The sequence below is a fragment of the Leishmania donovani genome, chromosome 33, assembly GCF_000227135.1.
Source record: "Leishmania donovani BPK282A1 complete genome, chromosome 33".
NCBI classification, from domain to species: domain Eukaryota; phylum Euglenozoa; class Kinetoplastea; order Trypanosomatida; family Trypanosomatidae; genus Leishmania; species Leishmania donovani.
In genome coordinates, this window is record NC_018260.1 from 592632 (window position 1) to 614519 (window position 21888).

At 58.0% G+C, this 21888-nt stretch overlaps 2 protein-coding genes across 2 annotated transcripts; both read left to right on the plus strand.

Annotated features, from left to right (window-relative positions):
- Window positions 1–2176: 2176 nt before the first annotated feature.
- LDBPK_331560 (RNA-binding protein, putative) lies at window positions 2177–2563 on the plus strand (the record flags this gene model as incomplete). Its single annotated transcript, XM_003863934.1, has 1 exon — window positions 2177–2563. One exon carries the CDS (start codon window positions 2177–2179, stop codon window positions 2561–2563), a length of 387 nt encoding a protein of 128 aa, XP_003863982.1.
- Window positions 2564–10582: 8019 nt separating this feature from the next.
- Window positions 10583–20911, plus strand: LDBPK_331570 (hypothetical protein, conserved; the record flags this gene model as incomplete). Its single annotated transcript, XM_003863935.1, has 1 exon — window positions 10583–20911. One exon carries the CDS (start codon window positions 10583–10585, stop codon window positions 20909–20911), a length of 10329 nt encoding a protein of 3442 aa, XP_003863983.1.
- Window positions 20912–21888: the final 977 nt, after the last annotated feature.

A 21888-nucleotide genomic window follows, 5' to 3' on the forward strand; every position in this document is an offset into this window, starting at 1 on the left:
GTTCCGCCTCCGTCCTTCCCTCCTTCTGCCTTCTGGTTCGCTGGTGTCCGCGATCGGCGTACCGTCTTCTTTTTTTCGGTCACCCTCATCCCAACGATTGCTCCCACTCTTTCTTCGCCGCGGGTCTGCTGCTTGATTCGAAACCTCCACCGCCGGGAATCAGCTCTTCCCGCCTTCTCCGTTTTCGCGAACTGCCTTTTCTACCCCCTCCTGAGGGAGAACTCATTCCACATCACTGTCTCCTTGTGTTTCTGCGTTCTCTACCCATCACTCAGCTGTGTGCCCGGTGCGCCTCTTTCGGTTTTGCAATCGGCTATCTCTTTCCCTCTCCCATTCGGGTTCATTTCCCTCGGCGCTTCCTTTTCGTGGTCGTACGCCTCTCCATCTGAGTGCTGCCCTTGTCGTTGTCGTCGTGTGTGTGTGTGTGTGTGTTCTGTTATTGTGCAAGCGTGGTGAGCGCCGATTATTTCCTCTTCCTGCTCTTCCTCTTCCCCTCCTTTCTCTTTTTCTGAAATCGTCTTTTTGGTCTAATACGCCGTGTTTCTGGGGCCCGCCTGCCCGCCCTCCGCCCCTCTCGTTCTCTCTGCTTCCAGTCCTTTCTCCTCCCTCCTGATTATTTCCCTCGACAACCGTGTGAGTTCGCGCGTGTGAGCGAGTCTGTTCATAGAAAAACTGTCACCAGTGCTGCTCTTCCTGCTCTCGCTCTCTTTGTTTTCTTTTTTGTTGTTTCTCTCGAAGTCGCTAATAGCCTGGTCGCCCATACAACTCCAGCTGCAGCACTTCCCTCTCTTAGGAGGGGTCGCTTGACAAATCGCGCCCTTCTCGGTACTTTGGCACCGCAGCACCTCTCAACCTCCGTGTCATCGTCGGGTGTGTTTGCGTGTGTTGTTGTCTCCCTCGTGCTTCACCTGCATACGACAGTCAAAAAGAGGCATATCTTCTCGCTTCTCTCTTTTTCTTTATATTCCAGCCGGTCTGATTTTCCGTTCCTCCCTCCCCAATCCCCCCCCTCCCCACTTACTCTCCTGGTTTGATTGCGGCCTCTGCTTCTCTTTCCGTGCTGTGTGCGTGTGCGTGTGTGCGGTTGCGTTTTCTAAAACACCTTCTCCATCATCCATCTCGGAAGCAAGAACCGAACAAAAGCGGAAGCGGCAGTGCGCCTTACTTTTCCTTTGCTTTTTCGCTTGTTCTGATTCGGCTTGTTACTGTAGTGGTGGTTTGGTTTAGTTTGGTTTTTGCGGGTGTACTCTATCAGTTCCACGTTGTGTAAGCAACGCCAAGCACACCAACTTCGCATTTGTGAGCTCGTCTGCGTCGGATAAAGAGGTTCCGCCTGTTTTTCTCTTGCTGCTATCACTCATTCTTTATTTCGCTGCCTCCCTCTGCTCGCTGCTTCTCTTTTCCTTCTTGGTCGATCAGAGCCGTTTCGCGTTGTCTCTTTTCGGTGCTCCTCCTGCGGTTCTCATCTTCCGGCGTGTGTGTGTGTGTTTATGTTTTTCGTTTTTGTTTTTGCTGCAGCCCGGCTCACTCTTCTCTCTTCTCAGTACTCGCACCTCCTCCGCGACAGCTGGTGCACCTTTGTTTTCATAGTTTTTTTTTCTTATCTACGTGCTTGGCCAGTAAGACCGCGCTCTAGGCACTCACACGCTTACTCCCGCTCTGTTTGTTTGTTTGCGAGCCATCTTCTCGTCAACTCTCCCTGGCTCCCTTCCCCTGCTCGTGACGTCCTCGACGTCGTTTCTCTTTGCCCCAGTTTTCAGCCATCTCCGCCTCGTTCCCGTTTGTGCCCTCCTGCCCACACCCAGCTAGACACCATAAGGGAGCGAATTTCCTCTTTTGAGGGCCACGCACGCGCGTGCATACCTGCACCTCACCATCCACCGCCATACACACAGGTGTGCTCCTCCCCCTTCCTCCTTCCTCCCTCCCTCCCTCCCCTCCTTCATCACTTGCGGTCTCGTTTGTAGCGATTCACTGAGCGCCTTTACTTTATTTGCTTTCTTCTTCGTTTTCTCTTTTGTGGGCCTTGCTCTCTGCGTGCTCGTGCCTTATCCCCGCGCCGTTCCCTCTTGCTCGCGCTCCGTCTTTGGACCTCCACACACTCAAACGAGAGCCACAGCCGCCTCTAGTGCCCCTCCCCCTCCTCTCTCTCCCTATCCTTGCTCGTTTACTCCCCATGACAGTCAACAACAGCAACAACAACGGCGAGAGGCTGGGCAGTGGCACGGCTCGCCTGTTCGTTGGTCAGCTGAACTTTGACGCCACCGAGCATGATCTCCGCCAGATCTTCTCCTTTTATGGCCACGTCATTCACACGAATGTGCTGCGCGATGCGGACGGCAAGAGCACCGGCAGCGGCTTCGTCACGTTCCGCGTCACAGACGAGGCGGACTTCGCTATCATGTCCATGCACGATCGCTACAACATGGGCCGGGAGAAGCCGCTGCAAGTCTCCTACTGCCGCCGCAGCGAGCGCATCTCGCCTTTTGGGTACGAACACGCAATGAAACTGCGGGAGAAGAACACCACGAACCCGCCACCACCGCAGCCGACGTCATCGTGAGCGCAGAACGCGTGCGAAAACTATGTGAAACCGAAAGAATAGCGAGAAAGGCGAAAGGGCAGGTGAGCGGGTGCGGCTGAAAAAAAAAAGAGAAACGCAGATAGCGTGCCCAAGCACCCGCTGCGCTCGCAAAGCTGTCAAGGCAAGGATTGAGAATCTCGCGCTCGTGCAAGCGCTTCCAGCAGATGTGACGTCTTGCCGTGTGCCTTTCTATGTGCACCTCCGGGTCGGCTGCTGAACGGAAACGCGTCTAGAGAGAGCAGATCCCAAGTACTCTATATCCTTCACGTCTTCTCGAGAACATGTGCGAGGGCCACGCGCACGCACAAGCACACATATTCAGATGGAAGCCCTGTAGCACAGAAAGAAGAGAAAATGAAGCCAAGCTGTGCATCAACAGCCATGGAGAAGACCGCGTTGGCAGAAGTGCTGCTCGTGTGTGTATGTGTGTGTGAGGGAAGTGAGCACTTTCAGCCCCTCTCTAGGCCCCACCGTAATAAACTATTGCGCCTCCTCATCTCTCTTCATTCTCTGCAGCTATCTCGCTTTCCTCTCTTCTCTTTTCTGTGCTTCATTGCCTCAGTCAGAGCTTGTGTGTCCCCCTCCCCCTCTGTCCCCCTTTCCGTCATTCACGTCCATCGCTCGTATTTTTTTTCGTTGCTCTCGTTCATCTGCGTGGTGGTGGTGCGCTTAGTGACCCTCGTGTTTGCCTCCTTTCGTTTTGTTTTGTTTTTGGTGTCCACTTTTCATGGAAGGTCACGAGAGTTAAGGCACTGCATCCACATGCACGCCCTCGCAATGCAGCACGTGGGACTGAGCGAGTGAGAGTTTCCTTTTTGTTGTTTTTCGATGCGTGTGCCGGTGTGTATTCGACGTCTTGAAGATATAGGGGGTTAGGATTACTTTTTTCCTCGTCTGCACCGCCAGCGTACAAGGCAGGGAGGCTGACGTTAGCCTTTTACTGTGTGTGAGCGTGTGAGTGTGTAACCCCATGCAGGACCAAAACAGAAAACATCCTTTTTTTTCTCTACTTTTTCGCTCTCCTATGAAGAAAAGGGAGTCGTTTGTGAAGATGAAGGGCTGTTGCGCACATGTAGGCGTCTGCTTATCTGCTTCCTTTTTTCTGCTGCTGGTACAGAAGACCAGAAGAACGAACATAGCCATCTTTTATTCAACCTCGTCTGCCCATCCCCCCCCCCCTGCATCACTCTCTCTCTCTCTTGATGCTCCCATCGCCCATCACAACCACCACGAATGCGTTTCAGCTTGTTGTCTTTTTCCTTTAGTCTTGCTCTCGGTCCCCCTCCGTCCTCCTCATTGGGCAGCGGCACACACACACACACGAGCACGCGCACATACGCCTCTCTCTTGTCTCTTCTTTATTAGTGCGTGTTGAAGGCTGCCGCTGCACAGCAGTCAGCACCACTCTTGTCTCCTATCGTAAAGGTCCCTTCAATGCAATATGAGCTCGGTACATGCGTCAGCTTCCCTGCGATTTTTTCTTCTGCAGTGCGTGTGTGTGTGTGTGCTCTCTTATCTTCGACGTGGATTTCCTTTTTCTCTTTTTTGCCTCTTCCTTTACGTATGTGTGTGTGTGTTGCATTTTCGTTGTTTGTCCGCTCTCATGTCTGCGCAGTCTTGAGTTGGTGTCCCAGCTGTGTGTGTGTGTGTGTGTGTGTGTGTGTGTGGATGTCGCCTCCCTCTGACCAACTCGCAGTCTGTCCGCCCTTTATCGCGTATGTTTGCAACGCTTCCTTTTTTGTGTATGTGCATGTGCGTGTAAACTGCAGATACAACCGCCTTTGGTAAGTCACTGCCAGACAGGTGCACACATGAATGGGCAAAAAGATGAGGGACGCGAAAAGCTGCAGCGGTTCTACACGCAGAAGAGCAGCGACGCACCGAAAAACGATACAAAGGTGAGGCAGATGTGTGGGTAGCAAATTTTTTAAAAGGGAGGAAAAGACAAGTGCGCTGTAACACCGCTTCTAAATACATTTGCGCCTGCCTCAAAATATTTTGCTTATCCTGCTTTCAGCTTCTCCAGCTGTGAACCGCTTTTCCGCCCCCTCTCACCACCACCACCGCCACCATCTCCTCAGCACTGAACGTAAGACATCGTTTTTCGTCTGGTAATTTTCTTTCGTTTTCGTTTTGTGTGTGTGTGTGTGTGTTATTGTTTTTACTCGTCAGCGCCTGCCCCCCCCCCTCGCCTCTCCCCCTCCTCTCTCAAGCCACACACACCTTGCCCACCCAAGCCCGCAAGCGCAGCCTTCCTCTCTTTTGCCCCACTTTGTGTTTGCGCTGCTTTGCTCCCTATCTCTGTTTCCTCATCTTCGCCGTGAGGTCGTCCGAGTGCGAAGACGACGGGAAAAGCGCATGTATCGTGTAGGAGCCTCGAATAAGAGGAGCACGCACACAGACGCACGCGCGCGAAACGGGAAAAGGGGACGGAAAAAGGAGAAGCATGCCTGTCGAATAGCATGTGTGGCCCCACGGATGTGTGTGTGTGTGTGGTCTTCTGCCTTCCGTCACACTTCACAGCGAAATACAAGCCATTTAGTTTTTTGTTGTTGTTTCTTTGTTTCTTTGAGTTTGAGATCTGCCTTCTCTCTTTTTTTCTGGCGTGCAACAGCACTGCACCAAAACCACTGTTGTTGGTGGTGGCCCGTGTGCATGACTGTGTCGGAAGGCGTGTGCATATCCCTTTATAACAATATCCGAGAAGCGGAGACCCGGGCCGATGACTGCGAAGACAGAGCCACGTTCGCGGAAGCGAAGAGGGCGACACAGTCAGAGAGCAAGACGAAACGACAGGGACGACGGCGTGCGCAAAGTTGTGCGAGTGGAGGAGGGAGGGAGAGTTGATACGATCCACATGGGCGTGCCTACTCCCTCTCTCTCTTTCACTCTCGAGTTCTTCGCTTCACCTCTCCCGCCCTTTCTCCCTTTTTCTTCTCTACGCCTTGCTTGCGCTATTACCTGCCTGCTAACGTGTTGTGACCGTCGTTGTGTGCTGCCCGGATTTGCTCTCCGTTCTTCACTGCAGCTGTCTCGGACGTTCCTCCTCTCTCGAGCGCAGTATCTTCCAAGCTCGTCGCACACGTTCAAGGAAAAGAAGAGGCACCGCCACGCACACGCACACGAATACACACCTCTGCACTACCTCAGGCGGTTGTTTTTTTTTTCGGGGGGAGGTATCGGGGGACGTACAGCTTCGCGGCTGGTCATGTCTCTTGCCCTCTCGATGGCCGGGCTCCATCCGTGGACCCCTACCTGTTTAGTTGTGCTCTCCTGTCTTTTTTTCGCTTGTTTTCCTGCCCCTTCATCTCTGTCTCTCTCTCTCTGAGCTCGTGGACGGCACTTCGCTCGAGCACAGCAACACATGAACTCGTCTCCGCTTTTCCCATTTAATCTATTTTTTTTTTGATCTCTCTTGCTCGCCTCCTGCTTTTTTTTCTCGTTTCTTCTCTGCCGGTGTTATGTCCGAATGCTGTGGTCACTGCTGTTATCTACGGTGTGTAATGAGTACGTGTGCTTTAAGCTCAAAACTCTCGTGTTTTTTATTGATGTTTGTGTGTTGTGGATCTTTCGGTAGCTGTGTATCTTTCTCCGTCTCATTCACCTGCTAACGTCACTGCACATGCCCCTACCCCGCCACGTCATTAAGTGTGCCCCCGCGCGCTACCCTCTTACACTTTTTTCTATTCAACGAAGTCGTCTCTGTATCGATTGTGGCGCATATAAGGGTGCTTGTGTGAATGCAAGTGCAGAATTTCAGCTATGGCAGGCACTTCTTCAATGACCGCGCGCGAAACGAAAAATGTCGATGTTAAAAAAATGGCAAGTATTCGCCGCCTCGCTCCTCTCCTCGCTAGTCGCCCTCGTCTAACCTGGAGCTTGCGGGAGGAGAGCGTTCTCGACCATCAGACACCGTTCGAGTATCCTGGTGTGGGAGGCTGAGTATGTGTCTGTGCTTGATAGTGAACGCGAGGTTTCGCTCATTAACGGAGTTTTTTGCTCGCCTGGCACGAAAGGGCGGGCTACTTTCCGCAACCGGCCACGCATACGCAAACAGGTCCCCTTCGCAGGAGCTGCCTATCATGCCCCTCTGTCTTCTCCTTTGCGTATCTCTGTCCCACCCACCACCCCCTTCCTCCTTCCAGCCGCCGGAGAAGCAGCAGTCCAAAACAGGACGAGAAACGCTGGCGAGAAACAAAGGAAGACATTTTTTCCAGCCCTCTCGACCAGCCCATGTAGAGATGATGCGCCCAAGCGATCATTCAGTTGGCGCCAGCAACAGCAGTTAGCCCGCCAACACCTTCATTCGCCCATCCGTGCGACCGGCGGTCTCCTATGAGCCACTGTACCGTGCCGATGCTTACGACTTCATAAAATAGAAGCCATCCACGGTCTCGCACGTCAGCGCGCTTGCGTCGCCGGATCTGATGCGGCGCTCCGTCTCAGCTGCCCCTTTCTCCCCACCCCCACCCTCATACGCATCGTCGGGAACGCAGTCACAGCAGTACGTCGCCCTGAGCGCGCCATCACCCATCACAGCGGCTGCGCTGGCGCCACCGTCAAAGCCCCTTGCGGCGCCACCGCCACAGCTCTAGCTTCATCGGAGAGCTGTTCAGCGAACCCCTTCGTATCTGGTAGAATACCAGCACCTGGACAGCAGCAGCAGCCAGGAAACGGCGATGAAGATACGGACAGCCTAAAGCATCCGTAGTAAATCCGGTGGCTCGGCAACGGCAAGTTGCCCCGAGGTGGGAGCGGCGCATGTATCACAACACTACCTTCTGCCTTGGCCACATCTTGCGAGAGGTGCATGGGCGAGAACCGTGGGTGGGGTGGTGGGGACATGCCGGCAAAAGCGGCCTAGGAAGTGTGTAGCGAGGTAAGGGGGGAAGAGACCGATGAAGCACGGATCGGCGGTGAGGCACACGAAGGAGGGATGCAAAGAAGCACGCATCGTGGAGGTGACTGGTCTGCGTGTGTCCCCTGCGCCAGGTTGTCAGCTGGCTGCATGTGTGTTCGGTATGCACTGGGAAAAATTGGCGCTCGCGGCTCGTGTGTGCGCACGTGACACCAGTCGCTCACCCATCACCTCTCGTGCTCGACCGTGGTATTTCTGCGAATGCGGCAGGCGAGAACGGAATTGTGCGGAGTGCAGTGGAGGGTTGCGCTGTTGTGCATGAGATCCTTGGAATCGATGATTTCTCATAATCATGATCAGGGTGCATTCGTGTGTGTGTGTGTGTGCAAGCACTGCTGCCAACAGGTGTTGAAGTCGTTGTATGTGCAGGGGAGCATGCTGAGGAGGCGGTGTGTCATCTTCCTGATGACGTTGATGTGTGTGTGTTGATTGGGGAAGGTGAAGGTCGGCGGGCAGACGCGGAAAGGGGTATACTGCGGCGGGCTCCACACCCCCTCCCCCCACCCCTCGTTCCCTTGCACATGCCCCTCTTTGCTCCTAGCACGGGTGACAGAGGGCAACAAAGAAAGCATTCGCATGGTTTTTCCATGTCCACCACATGCACCTGGAGAAATGCCGAGCAGCATAGCAAGACGGGAAACAGACGACGAGACGCAGTGTTTCTGAGTGGTCCCTTTTTCCCGCCATGACGCGCTTGTGGACATGGAAAAGGAAAGAAGTGTTATCTGTGCGCGTATGTGTTCGGTTGACTGCTCTGGTCTCCATGAAGCTCGCCTGCAGTGCAACGTTATCAACCTATAAGCAGTCCTTTCTATGCATCCCTCTCTCAATTTCCACCACCTACTTCTGCGTCTTCTCTTGCCTGTCGGTCGATGCCACATTGCACGCACCTTTCTCGCACATGCACACACACGCCTCACGCACCCCTCCCTCCCCCTTCTACTCATACTCTCATCAAATACCCACCCACCCCCTCCGGTCTGTCTGACTACAACGAAACGCACACGTGCGCACATACAACGAAAAAAGGTAAGAAGGGATGCTTTGTGTGTGTGAGTGTGTAGCTACGTAGTGCATTTCACCTACCCCCCCCACCTCACCCTTCACGCGTGCGCTGTCCTGCTGCGTGTGTGTGTGAGAGCGTTTGTTATGGGGGGTACTTGTTTTGTCCCCTTTCCTGTTCGTCTTCCTGTCACTGGAATTGGTGTTGATGTGTCCTGTGTGTGTGTGTGGCCAACATTTGAGAAAGCAAAAACGATATACATCAACTTGGTGCACGTGTCTGCGCGCCGCTGTCTGTGTGTAGTCCTTCCGCTCCTCCTCTTCTTGGGCTACTCAGCGGCGTTTCTACTTCTTTTCAACCCTTTCGTTCTCCCTCGCCCCCCCCCTCCGCGCTTCACGCACGTTCTCTGTCTTTTGTTTTGGCTGTTTTTTCGAATTTGTAAAGGCACTTTGGTTGTCTTTGCGAGGTCGTTCTCTCTCTCTCGCCGCGTTTGTGCCTCGTGTGTGGTGTATGAACGCTGAGTGTGACCCTCCTGTTGCCTTCTTGATCTCTCGCTTTTAGCCTTTTCTTCTTGTTTTTTTTTTTTTGGTACGGCGCTTCTCCCCTCCCCCTTCCTTCCAGCCTCAGCGAAGCTCACACACACGCGCACACACGGCGTCTGCTGCATTGTCTTTGTCCCGCCTTCCTTCCACTCTCGCTCTTTCCCTTCTTTAGCTTCGTCTGGTCTCATTCGTTGCTTCTTTGCGTTTTGCTCTCTCCCTCTTTCATTTCCTGTTGTGTGTCTTCCTTCCACTCTTCCCCCTCCCCTCCGTCTACGTCTCCTCCACACAAGCGCGCACACCTGTTATCATTCAGTGTTGGCCCGCCCTTCTTCGACGTCGATCTTCCCACACACACCGCTCCGCGGCAACCGCCTCCATCATAGCAGAGGCTGTCCTCGGGTAGGCTCGGAAGCAAGTCAGCCTACTTTTCTTTCTCCTTGTACCTGTTTGTTTTCCCGTCTTTGCACCTTTCTTTTTTTGTTTGTTTCCTGTTGTCGTCTTCGTTTGTGTTGTGTACTGTTTCGCCCGTGTTGCACCGTCGCAATAGTGGAGTAGGGATCGTTTTTTTTTGTTTGTTTTCATTCGTTGTTTCTTCTTTTTCTCAATAGTGTGGTCCTTGTCAGGCTACGCGTTTCTCTATCTGGTGCGGTGATACGCCCTTCTGTGCGCACTCGCGTTACATGTTGGTCGCCGTTTTTTTTTTGTTTGTTTTGTTTTCGTTTTCGTTTTGATTTGCTTTTTTTCGCCTTGTGTGTTGTGTGACTTTCTTGTCTGTCACGGCCGGCGACTCCCACTCTGTATCCACTCCGCTTCTGCTTCGTTCTTCTTTGGTGTACGTGCAGTACCCGCTCGCCCTTCGCCTCTTCCTTCCTTTTGCTCTCTGCTTCTGGCACATCAGAGAGGAGGACGAACGCCGATCCGCAGCAGAAGAGAGCGAGCCAGTCAGAGGTCTACGGCACATCAACGAACACAAAGAACAAATTTCAAGCAGCCCCTATATCCCTGTTTTACTTGGGACGCTGTATTTTCGACCCAATCGCGCCCTTTACAGGGGGGGACCATCTAGCCCCTACCCCTGACTCTCCTCTTGGCTCTCTCTCTCTGGTTCGGTATCTCTCTGCTTGTTGTTGACAGGGACCAGTCACGCCCTGCAGTACCTACCAACACCAGCGTGCGACGCTTCGCTCTTCTTTCTTTTTGTCCTTCTTCTGTTCACTAAAATTTTTTATCCGAGTTTGAATAGGCGTGCGCCCTCTTCCCTTTCTCATCGCCGCCTATACAGAACTCGAACGCCTTCGTGGAGGACCGCTCGCAGAGAAGGTTTGAGGTGTCGGTGTCGTGGTTGCTTTTGTCGAGGCAGCACCTCATCTGTCTCCCTCTCTTTTTTACTCTTACGCCTGCACGGTATTGTCAGTGACGCCACGCGCGACAGAGCTGCGCCATCACGGACTGGTCATCTCCTACCCTGCAAGATCAACACTCGAATAGAAACAAAAAAGGAAGCAACTGTTTCGTTCTCTCAACGCAGCATCGCCATGTTGAGCTTCAAGAGCATCGCCGGGTTCCTGAAGAAGGTGGGCGGTACGCGCGAGGACCATAGCAAAGAGGGCCATCAGAAAGGTGGCGCTGATGGAAGTCATGCTGGGGCGGGCAGCAGCGGCAGCGCATCCGCTTCTGCAACTGGCTCAGCAGCGACCGGTGGCGCAGGTGATGGCGCACATCACCGCTCATACATAGGAAGCAGCCGCACTGCCTTCACAGGCAGCGCAGGTGCGGTGGCGGCGTCGCACCATGGGGACGCGGCTCACGATTCGCACTTGAGCGACTTCCCCATATCAGGGATGCCGTCTACCTTTGGCGATAACGTGATGTTCGCGTCCTCGCACATTCTGAGAGGGCTCCCACCGAACACAAGCATGCAAGACGTGCTGCTGCATATTCGATGTGTCGTGCAGGAGCGCAGCGAGCAGCTGCAGCAAGAGGAGCGAGAGGAGCAAGAGCGCCCCTCAACCTCGTGGCAGCGCGGCCTCAGTGATGGCAGCATCGCTGCTGGTGAGAACGCCACCGCAGCAGGAGCGCAGAGACGAAGGAGCGCTTCGTTTACATCCGTGGCCGCCACCAATGGCGCCGAAGCGCGCGCAGCTCCATGTGAGAACGCCAGCCCTGCGGCTTCTCTGAAGGGAAAAGCAGACAAAGGGGCTGCGGGAGTGGCGCGGGAGCACGTGCAGAGGCTACAGAAGATGCGAGCGGAGATGATCGATGCGCTGGATTTGTGCTTGCAGGAAGTTCCGGAGGACCCGCGCACGTGGGGCGGCAGTAGCAGCGCCGGTGTTTCCGAGGACGAGCGTGCGCGGAACGGCAAGACCGGCGCAGATGCGCACAGGCAGCAGGAGCGCTCCAGTGGCACGCCGGACACCGCGGCAGACAACAGCGGCGAAGCATTGCTTGAGGGCATGAGGACGGAGTCGGAGCTCGTCGTATCGCGACAGGAGTCATCCACTGCCGCTACCCTACTAGGCGCGGCTGAGCCGTCTCCCGTGATAGCGCAGGAGCCTTTGGCCCCTGCTGACTTTGGCCACTACGAGTGGCGGCGGCTTCTCATGGATATCATCAACGTATTGGTGCGCATTGACCGAGCTCTCCTTCACGATGCACGTCTCCGCGCACTCGAACGGCTCATCCCTAGCACCACAGGCTCGTACGGCAACGCTGGGCCGGAGTTCCGGTGGGAGAACCTCTCGCAAGTCCTCCTCACTCCTGCTGTCTTGGGGTCCCCCCTCAGCGCCGCAGATGCGGCGGCGAGTGGTTCACGTCGAAGTCAGCTTCCCCTCACACCCACCCGCGGTCCTCAGCGACACCCACCGCACGGAGACACGGCGCCGTTGAACTCGCCTCTTCCTAATCGGAATGCGGACACTGCCGCGTTAGCAGGAATAGCAACTCCGCGCGAGAGGGCCGTCACACCAGTGGCCACCGCCACCACCGCTGCCAGAGCGGGCTCCACCTCCTCACCCTTTGGCAAGGCCAAGCGAGCACTGGCGGATAGCGGCGTCGTGTCGCCTGAGCCGCCAGCGGACCTCTTCATCACGAAGGAAGACAAGAAGATGCTGGAGGAGCTCCTCACCATCGCGTGCTCCCTTGCCAGCTGGGCGATCGTCAAGGCGATCTTGCGCCATCACCTGCACGTACTGGAGCAGCGAAAGAGCCGCGGCAGCTTCACACCTTTGTCCAAGGCAGCCACCACCGCCACGGCTAGCGTGCGTATCAGTGTGGATACCCCTGCGTTGGCAACAAACATGGAAACGTCAGGGGCTAGCAACACAAACACCACCGGGCGACCACCGCTTGCTCCTCCTGCCCCGCCTCCACCAGCGGCGATGAATGATGCTGCCTGCTCCAGCAACGCTGCGGAAGGCGGAGCCGGCGCTGCAGAAACAGCAGCGACAGACGACGACCGAAGCAAGAACGCGAATCACATTAGTGCGATGGATGACGTGGATGCGATTCCATACATTGACTGGGCGGCTGTCGTGCAGGAGCTGGCGGAGTGGATCGGCGAGCAGCACGTTGTCGCGATTGCGGAGTGCATCCTCTGCGCGAGCTTCTTGCGCGATGACGGGCGCGAGATGGTGCTGTGCATGTTGCAGACCCCGAAGCCGCGGCGGCTGCTCACGAACATTCACCGGCACGCCGACAAGCTGCGCCGTGCTGATGTGGACTCGCTTCTCAGCTGCTCGTCGCCTCCGCGAGTGGTGACCGCAGCAACGGCGCCGGTAGGCAGCCCCACCGCTGCTGCCACAGCCTTCTCCGGATCGGCCCCGGCAGCCACATCCAGTGCACTGACGAGTAGCGGGGCGCCATCGACGAGCAGCAGCAACGGCGCAGCGGCTGCAGCACCGCCCGCGGGCACCTCCGCAAACACCGCTCCAACGGCAGCGGCTATGGGAGCCGCGTCTTTCCTCCCAGCCGCCAAGATAGGCGCTGCCGCCCCCGCCGCAGGGCCCTCATTGACGCCTAACACGATTCGGGCGATGTTGGAGGATCCCACGCTGGTGATGGACGATCTTGTTGCGCGGCTAGAAATGGTATACCGCAAAGCTGTCGCGAACACATGGGCGTCCTACCTAGAAGACGCGATCGAGGCGGATGTCCAGCAGCTCCCCACCGCTGCTGGCAACGCCGTCGACGCAGCAGGCACTCCCGCTGCGGGCGACCCCGACACGTCCCCGGCCTCTACCCCAACGACCCACCTAGTGGCGGCAGGCGATGAGGTGCTGAAGCAGAGCACTGGAAGCGTGGCGTCACCGCCGGCGCTCCCGCTGCTGCAGCAGGTGCACATCACAGACACCAAGACCCTCTGTCGCCTAGCCACTGCCTTCTTCTTTGGCTCTGATGCATGGTCAGAGAACAAGCGGGAGCGCCGCTTCGCGCTACTCTTTCGCAGCATGCGTGGGAGGATGGAGCGGTACAGCGAGTCCGCCGCGACGCGGCGGCACTTGCGTCGTGGAACGATCTGTGCCGCCTCCATGACACACATGGTTGCATCTGCTGCCGCGGCAAGCTCTCTCGATTCTCACCCTCTTGTCGAGCTCGCCATGGCTGGAGCTGCCGCGGCAGCAACCACGCCAAGCAGCAGAGGCGCCTCGCAATCGCAAAGCCTCACAATCCCACCTCAGATGAGCGCAGCCGCCGCCCCTGTTTCCAGTGCTTCGGCGGCCCTGACGCCATCAAAGTTTAGCGTGGAGGACACGTCCGCAAGGCCGTCGCCGTCTGGAGGGTGCCCGTCAGCCGCGAGCAACGCGGCTGGCGTCTGCACTTCCGCCTTTGCGAGTCGTGGCGTGGCGCTGTCCAACCAATGGGCTGCGCACCAGCTTCTTTCATCGAATGCGAGCACCGCTGCCATCTCGGCCCACAGCACGCCGCTCACCACCTCGCTCCTTGTCAGCCGCGACGGGACCAACGATATGGAGGGGACGGTGTCTGGAGCAGGGGGGGCCATCAATGGATCTGGTCTCTTTACTGTGGGACACGCGGATCGGACAACGACGTGGACACCATTTGCCTTCGCGATGACCTCCTCAGAGCCCATGACCCCGCCGCCGGAGCTGCACCACCCGAGCTCCAGCACCACGAACCAGAGGGGCGCCGAAGACGGACACCAGGAGGCGGGCGAGGACAACGTCGGCAGACGCGCCATGGAGTCCAGTGCCTTATCCATGCCGACGGTCACCCTGCAGGGGTCTCCCAACCTTGCGCAGCCCGCAGCCTCCAAGGGCGGGGACAGCGCACTGGAGTCCTTGGTGCTGGAGCGAATTGTGAACATGTCTTGGTCGGCGGCGCTGCACAAGCGGGGCGAGCAGTGCTTGACTGCGAAGCCGCCGCGCCTAGAGGAAGCGGAGCAGGACGCACTGGAGGAGCGCCTCGTCGCAAGCGCCTTTGGCGAGTTCCGTGCGCGCCAGCGCGCCATCGTCTCCCTCATCAACGCGCGTTTGGCGTCGGGCAAGTCGGTGGAGGCGCTGACTAACGCGCAGAAGCACTTCAAGTTCGAGAAGAAAGACTGGACAAGTCACAATCAAACAATCTTCTCCGCGATGCGATACCTGCAATCAATGGTGTTTCTCGTGCGGGCCCAAGCCGCGTGTCGCGTCTACGGCGCCGTCATTGAAACAGTTCAGTTTGTACTGCCGCAAGCCGCCCTGTGCGAGCAGATGCTGCAGGTGCTGGCACCTCGACCGCGAGGCGACTACATCCTCCGCTTCGGCGACTGTCGGTCAAAGCTGCTTCGGTCTTACGTGTATCTGCTGAAGGAAGGCTGGCTGGCGCACGCCGCCTTCAACGACTTGGCAAAGGCGGAGAAGTACTTCATCAAATGTGCGCAGGTGATGCAAATGCTGCGCCGCCGCGTGCGGGAGACGGAGTTGTTTGCCGCCTACATGGAGCGCGGCGCGCAGTTGATGAAGCTGAAGGTGTACAAGCAGTCGGTGGAGCTCTTTCGGTGCGCTGTGAACATCGCCAAGAAGTCTTTGCAAGCGGCCGATGCAGCAGCAGCGGCGAGCGCAAGCGGCGACAGCGGCGCCTTCAGCCCAAACGCCTCTGTCGGCTCCTCTGGTTTGTCGCTTGGCTCAGCTATTACCAACATAGAGAACGCGGTGTCTGCTGCGGCCGCCGGACTTGCTGCGAAGGTGCCACCGGCGACGACGCAGCAGCAGTTTCACCGCAATCTGCACCTACGCGCTGCCGGCTCCGGCAGCCTCACCACGGCCGAGGAGCACATCCCCGGTGTAACGGATGCCATTGAGGATGACCTGGAACTAGTCTGGCGCGTTGCAGAGAGCGAGCGCATGCTGGCGCTGTCCTACGTCACCCAAGCCGAGCATGAGGTGAACGTGCGAGAGCGCCGTGAAGAGCTTAGCAACGCCGTGAGCAGCGCATACAGCTCGCAGCGGTCGCTGCAGCGGTGGCAAAGGAAGGGCGGAACACCGAAGCGATTGCTGACCGCAGTGCCGTGCAGCCTCATCGTTATTTGCAAAGGGCTGCTGCTGCTGAACCAGCCGCGCAAAGCCGCCCTGCTGCTCGAGCCGCTTATCGAGAACAAGCCGAACTCGGCACTGGTGCGGCCTCCCATGTGGGGAGAAATCCTGCACCCGACAGAGGACCCCTACACAACAGAGGACGTGGTCCTGCGCACGTACGTGAACTCTGTAAAGATCGCCGTCTTCATGCTGTACGCGCGGTGCCTGGCGGAGTTCGATGGTGACCGGGCCCTCCGTGCCGTCACGCTGGTTGATCAGCTGCTCCAGGAGAGTGACGCCTGGATCTGCACTATCCGCACCGAGCTCCGCCGCGCACTGGAGAACGTGAGCGCCAAGGACAAAAAAGTGGCCGACTCGCTGAACTCGCCACGAACGGCCCCGAGCATCGAGGCACTGCGGCGCACCAGTGTTGCCTCGCCGCGCGGTGCTGCGGAGCACGGCCCGAACAGCGAGGATGGCGAGGACGGGCAAAGCTGCGGGCGACAGGGCGGCGGCGCTGGCGCAGAGACCACCGCCTCCGCCTCCGCCTCCACTGCCGCCACGACGGCTGGCAAATACACGGCTCGCACGATTGAGGTGCCGACTCTGCAGATGCCAACCAGCCATTCCTCTACTGGGTCGCCGTCGCCGCTCGATGACGACCGCCACAGCCCGGGGTGGAACTCACCGGAAGAAGCACCACTGCGGCCGCGGCCTTCGACAACGGTGGGAACTGCAGGCGCGGCTTCCACCACCGCCGTCGAAGCCGGTTTCTTGCACGACGAACCGTCGCCGGGCGGTAGCGGTAGCGGCGCCGGTGGTGCCGCGATGGATGATGATGACCGAAGCCGTCGCAGCACCTCCATCCAGCTCAGCGCCGCTGGTGGCAACCGCAGCGGGACGGATTTGTTCTCCTTGGTAAACAGCGTGAATGCAGGCATTTCGAGTACCACGGCGATGCCGACCGCACACAGCAGCCACAGTCCCAGCTCCGCCGCCCCACATTTGGCACAGCTGCCGGCGATTCGAGTACACACAGAGAGCTCGAGCGAGTGCATGACAGCACTTTTTGCCCTTCGTGAGGCCAAGTCGCACATCCGCAAAGCGCTTCGCGGCATCTTCATCGTCAGCGGCGACGCGTATTCCCTCATCAAGAACTGGGAGGAGGCGCTGAAGGTCTACTCGCATGCCCTCGTCATCACCATGAGTGAGGTCGAAGCCGCCAGCGCGGCCGCGCAGTCGCGCCGCCGCGTCAGCCACAGCACCGCACAAGCTCGCTTTTCATCGCAACAGTCGTCGACGAGCCCGGTCGCCGTGGACGATGGCGCGTCGCTGTCCGCTCCCCACGACGTCTACGAGACTTTCCGCAGCAACGTCGGTGATGACGTCAGTACCTCCCTGCAAGCCTGGGGCCCAGTTGTCCCCCTGGACGAGGAGTTCTTCCTGTGGGATGAGGAGGACGTGCTCATGTCCGACAACCTCATCAACCGCGAGCTTACGGCGTCCACGGCAGCGAGGGATCTTCGGGCAGCGGTGGCTGACGAGGAGCGCATGGATTCGCGCGCGTGCGAGAGCGTCGTGCTCAGTAAACTGGCGAACGTGTACCGTGCCCTCGAAAAGCCTGCCACGGCGATTCACTACCACACCCTGGTCATGGAGTACGCCAACGAGTGCCACGACAAGTTGCTGGCCTACAACTCTATGCTGAGCCTTGCTCGGCTGTACACCGCAGCGAACATGAGCGACAAGGCACGCGACGCGTGGGCAAAGGTGAGTGAGCTGGCAAAGGAGTACGAGGACAAGGAAGTGAGTCGGGAGACGATGCGCAACATCGTGGCGGCACAGGAAGCCGCTGGCATGTATATGGACGTGGTGAAGACGGCGGAGGAGCTGGAGAAGCTGGCCACCGGCGAGGAGGGCGAAGACGCCGCCAGAGATAGCCGCTTTGCCCTCGAGGCGCTGGCAAACGCGAATCTGCAGCTGGGTCAGTTCGACGCTTGCATCGCCGCCCTCGACAGCCGTGAAAAGGTGCAGGAGAAGTCGGCGGAGTGGAGCGGCGCGCTGCTGAGCATGCGGGCCAAGGCACGAATGGGCCTGAACAAGTCGGCGGAAGCGATCAAGGTGATGCAGAGCTGGGCCACCAAGGCACGCAATCTCGCCAACTGGGTGGAGCTCGGCAAGGCGAACTCGGCGCTCTCTGCAGCGTATGCCTCGGAGAATCACAACATGCAGGCGCGCTGCCACCACGAGGCCACGCTGAACGCCTTTGCCCTGGCCGAAACGCTCGACGAGGAGTGCCGCCACATTGCACTGGAGAGCGCGCGGTGGTTGGTGCACTACGCGTACCTCAACGACACCACGGTGCAGGTCGACCCTACGCTCACGTACACCGGCGGTGGTCTCACGAGCGACTCGGAGGCGAGCGGCTGTGATTTCCACTACGCAGATAGCGGCCTGTGCAACATCAGCGGCGACCTTGGGGTGATGCTCGCCAGGGAGGAAGAGCTGCGCCGCACATCCTCGATGCTTGGAGAAAACTGCAAGTTCGGCTTCAACGATGACGACGACGATTTTGGTGGTGGTGGTTTCCTATCGAATCAGAGCATGTTCGGCGTACGTCCCGCCGGGCCGTCGCTTGCCGATGCGCCCTCGCCGAAGGGCCACAGCATGTTGGAGGAGGAGGAGCAGCGTGACGATTACGCTGCAGCGCACGGGGAGGAGGATGGCGGCGAGGGAGCAGCCGCAGCAGCTGACAACACACCGTCTATGACGTCCTCCTTCATCTCTTCATTCCTGGCGCCAAAGGATTCGGGCATGGCGACGCAGCCGCCCTCGCTAGCATCCAGCGTCAACATCTCGATGCGAGGGTCCCTGACCCAGCTGGACGGCGCCCTGGTCGGCGGCAACGATCACAGCGAAGGCAGCAGCAGCGCAGGACAGTCGGACGGCGGCGACAACGAAGCTGGCGAAGACGTGGAAGACGAAGCGCCCCGCTCTATGGATGTGGAACACGTTGCAGAACACCACCAAGACCCTAAGCTGCCGGTAAGCGTCGAGGGCGAGGAGGCCGGTGACTTGGTGAATCTAAAGAAGCCGGCACCGAAGCCGAGCCCAGCGGCACCGACGCCAACCGTCATCACTGCGGCCGTCAAACCTACCGTGAACACCGCAACAGTGGCCGGCAGCGGCGCAACGGTCGGCAAGTCCGCATCCAGCACCTACGTGCCGCCGCCAACGAGTCTCGCCAATGTCTCTATCTGCAGCCGCCCGGCAGCCGCCGCCGCAGGCACCGATGTCTTGGAGCTGCCGGTAGACGCCAGCCGCTCCGCCTCCGAGCACGCGACACTCTCAGGCCCCAGCACCACCAGCTCCCCTTTGATGAGCAGCTCTCCACGCGGAGCAGCCTTTCAAGGTGGACCAGCCGCAGCCGCCAGCGGTGGGGATGATGACGGTGCTCCAGAGCGCAAGCCCTCGACAGTGCGAACGACGTACTTTCGAGGCGCCATTGAGATGATTGAGACGGCAGCTCAGCTGCTTCTCGTGCCTCGCAGCGTGCGCCACATTGTTATTCCGTATAGTCCAGCCGAGGCCGTTGACTTCGCCCTACTCGCCCATCCGCAGTCCCTCTTCGTCTTCTACTTTGCCGAGTACACAACCGAGTACGGGGCCCAGTGTGACGTGGTTGTCCGTCCTCCACGCGCCGCCGGCTTCTTGAAGTTGCGGGCGCAGATATCCCTCCAGCAGTACCACAACAAAGACGCGATGAGCACACTGCTGGCGTCAACCTCAGCTGAGTTTTCCATAACGGGGGAACACGGCAACGCTGCAGAGACTGCCGGTGCCGCCTCGTCATCCACACACCCCTTCGGGACAGTTATGGCACGCGCCGCAACGGGTAGCTCGGTTGCGAGTCCACCCCTCAGCAACTCAACGCCAGACGTGTTGCGCGCTGCCTTGGAGGAGGAGACATCGACGTGCCTGCGCAACCTCTACGCGGATGCCTGGCAGCCCATTGCAGATCGCATGCGCCGCGAGCACGTAAGCTACCAAGACGCCGAGGAACTCATTATAATGCCGGATGTGTCCCTCATGCACCTGCCTTTTGCCGGCTTCTTGCCATCGCCCAACTACGGCGACGAAGAGACGCCACTTGGCGAGCAGTTCACGCTGATTGTGACGCCATGTCTGACCCACTTCGTGCACCATGGCATGACACATCAGCCGCAGCGCTTGCGCAACACAAGTGGGGCCCTGGACCCGGCGGCCAAGAAGTACATCTTCTTGCCCTACGACGGTAGTGTCGGCGCCGGTTCCGCGGCGCCGTCTGCTCCGCTCGCAATGCCGACCTTCGCGCTGTGCGCGCCGTCGTCGTCGAGCACACGGCCGCAGCAACAGCCGAAGACCGGCGCTGGCACGGCCGCAAATTCTGCTACTAGTGCACTGACAGCTACGGTGGACTCCGCCGCCAGCAAGGCGTCGGCGCACAACGCTGTCACACCTCCTGTCTCCTCTGCACACTCCCTGGCAGACTCTTTGCCCACTGGACATCCCCTTGCTACCTCTGCGACTGTAGGCAACATAAGTGTGCGCAGCAACCCTGCGTCGGCTGACACCACGTCAGCTACTCCAAGTGGTGCGCCGCAGCAGAGCGAAAGGGCCGACACCTTTGACGATTTGCTGCGCACGTGGCGGGTGCACCGCGGGTGCACGCGCAAGGAACTCATTCAGGCCTTCACGGATGTGCGCACGCGGGCATTGATGTTCCTGGCTCCGGTCGACCAGGGGTTCATTCGAGTCGCAGACGGAGTTGTGACAATCCAGGATCTGACGCAGAATCTGCAGCAGGTGCGTGTTCAGCAGCCGGCAGCCCATGTCGCCAGCCCAGCCAACAATGCCACCGCCTCCTCCACTGGTGCAGCAGCTGCGACTTCGAATGCCACCTCGCCTGCCACGAGTGTTTCCCCTGGCGCCACCACGGCAGCGGTGCCCCCCATCACGTCAGGGACGCCGCCGGCTCTCCCTCTGCCTCCTCTCTGCTCTCACATCGACCTACTCGTCCTTACCGCCAACCGCAGCCAGTACCCTACGGTCAGCGATGCTGGTACATCGGCAAAGTTGTGCATGGCGCTTGGCGTCAACCGAGTTCTTCGACTCAACATTCTTCATGGCTTATTGCCAAATGACGAGCACTATGCCTTTATCGCACTTTACCTGGCCAATCTCAAGAAAGTGATGCGGTGGATGCTGAAGAACCCGTACGCGGTGGCGCTTCGCACGACTATGGCTGAAGCGCGGAGGCGGGGCATGTCCTCCAATACATGGGGTGCGTTCACCCTGGTAGGTGTGCCGTGAATAGCGAGTGGCAGCGTGCAATCGGAGTCGTACGTGTATGTGTGTAATTTGGCCCAGTGAGTGGTGCTCCTAACTATGCACCTCCTCTTCTCCGCTATGCTGCTTTACATGTCCTAAACAGGCTCATGTGGAGGCACTTAAACCCCACGATAGCTGTGCATCGGCATTCGTCTGTGTTGGCATGGCGGAATTTCCTCTGTTGAACCGAGAAGCGGCGGGCCGCTCTTTCTCTCACACCTTCCTTTTTGTTGTTCTTCCCTTATCTACCTTGCTCTTTACCTTTTCTTTCCTCGTGTGCGAATCTGTGTTTGTGCGTGCGTGTGTGTGTGTGTGTGTGTGTTTGTAGGTGGGTGCATATATATTTTTTTTTTGTATGCTTGCGGCTGAGCAGGCGTGGAGACGGCGACGGCCGTTAGCACCCTCGTCAGCGCTACTCCATCCCCCCTCACCCTTCCTCGCATCTTCCTTCTTCATCTTCCTCGATCACGTCCCTGTTAACTTCGTCTTTGTGTGCTTGGGAGAGGGGAAGGAGTGTTTTGTTGTTGCTGCTGTTGTCCTCCCCTCATCACCACCGCCACTGCGTGAGCGATCGTGAGCTGCCGCGAATCAATACTGACAACATTGAAACGCTCTCTTGTCTCCATGACTTCCTTTTCATGTCTCGTATGCTGGGACTGAAAGCTGCTCTCCTTTCTTTTGTCACTATTCCTGTACTTGTTGTTCGTTGTTCCTGTTAGTGCAACAGCTTGTAGTGTTTTACTCCTGTCTCTGCATCTATGTGGGCGTGTGTGTGTGTGTGTGTAGGGGGGTGTGCTCGTGACTAAGGTAAGTACGGAGTGTGCTCGAGCGCACGATCTCTCTTCCCCTTTCTTGTTTTGTCTGTCTTTTTCCCTTGTCCTGGTTGCAAGGACGCATGTGGCGCGTATATCGACAGTATGCGACCGCCTGCGCCAATCGCACACGTGTGAGTGTGTGTG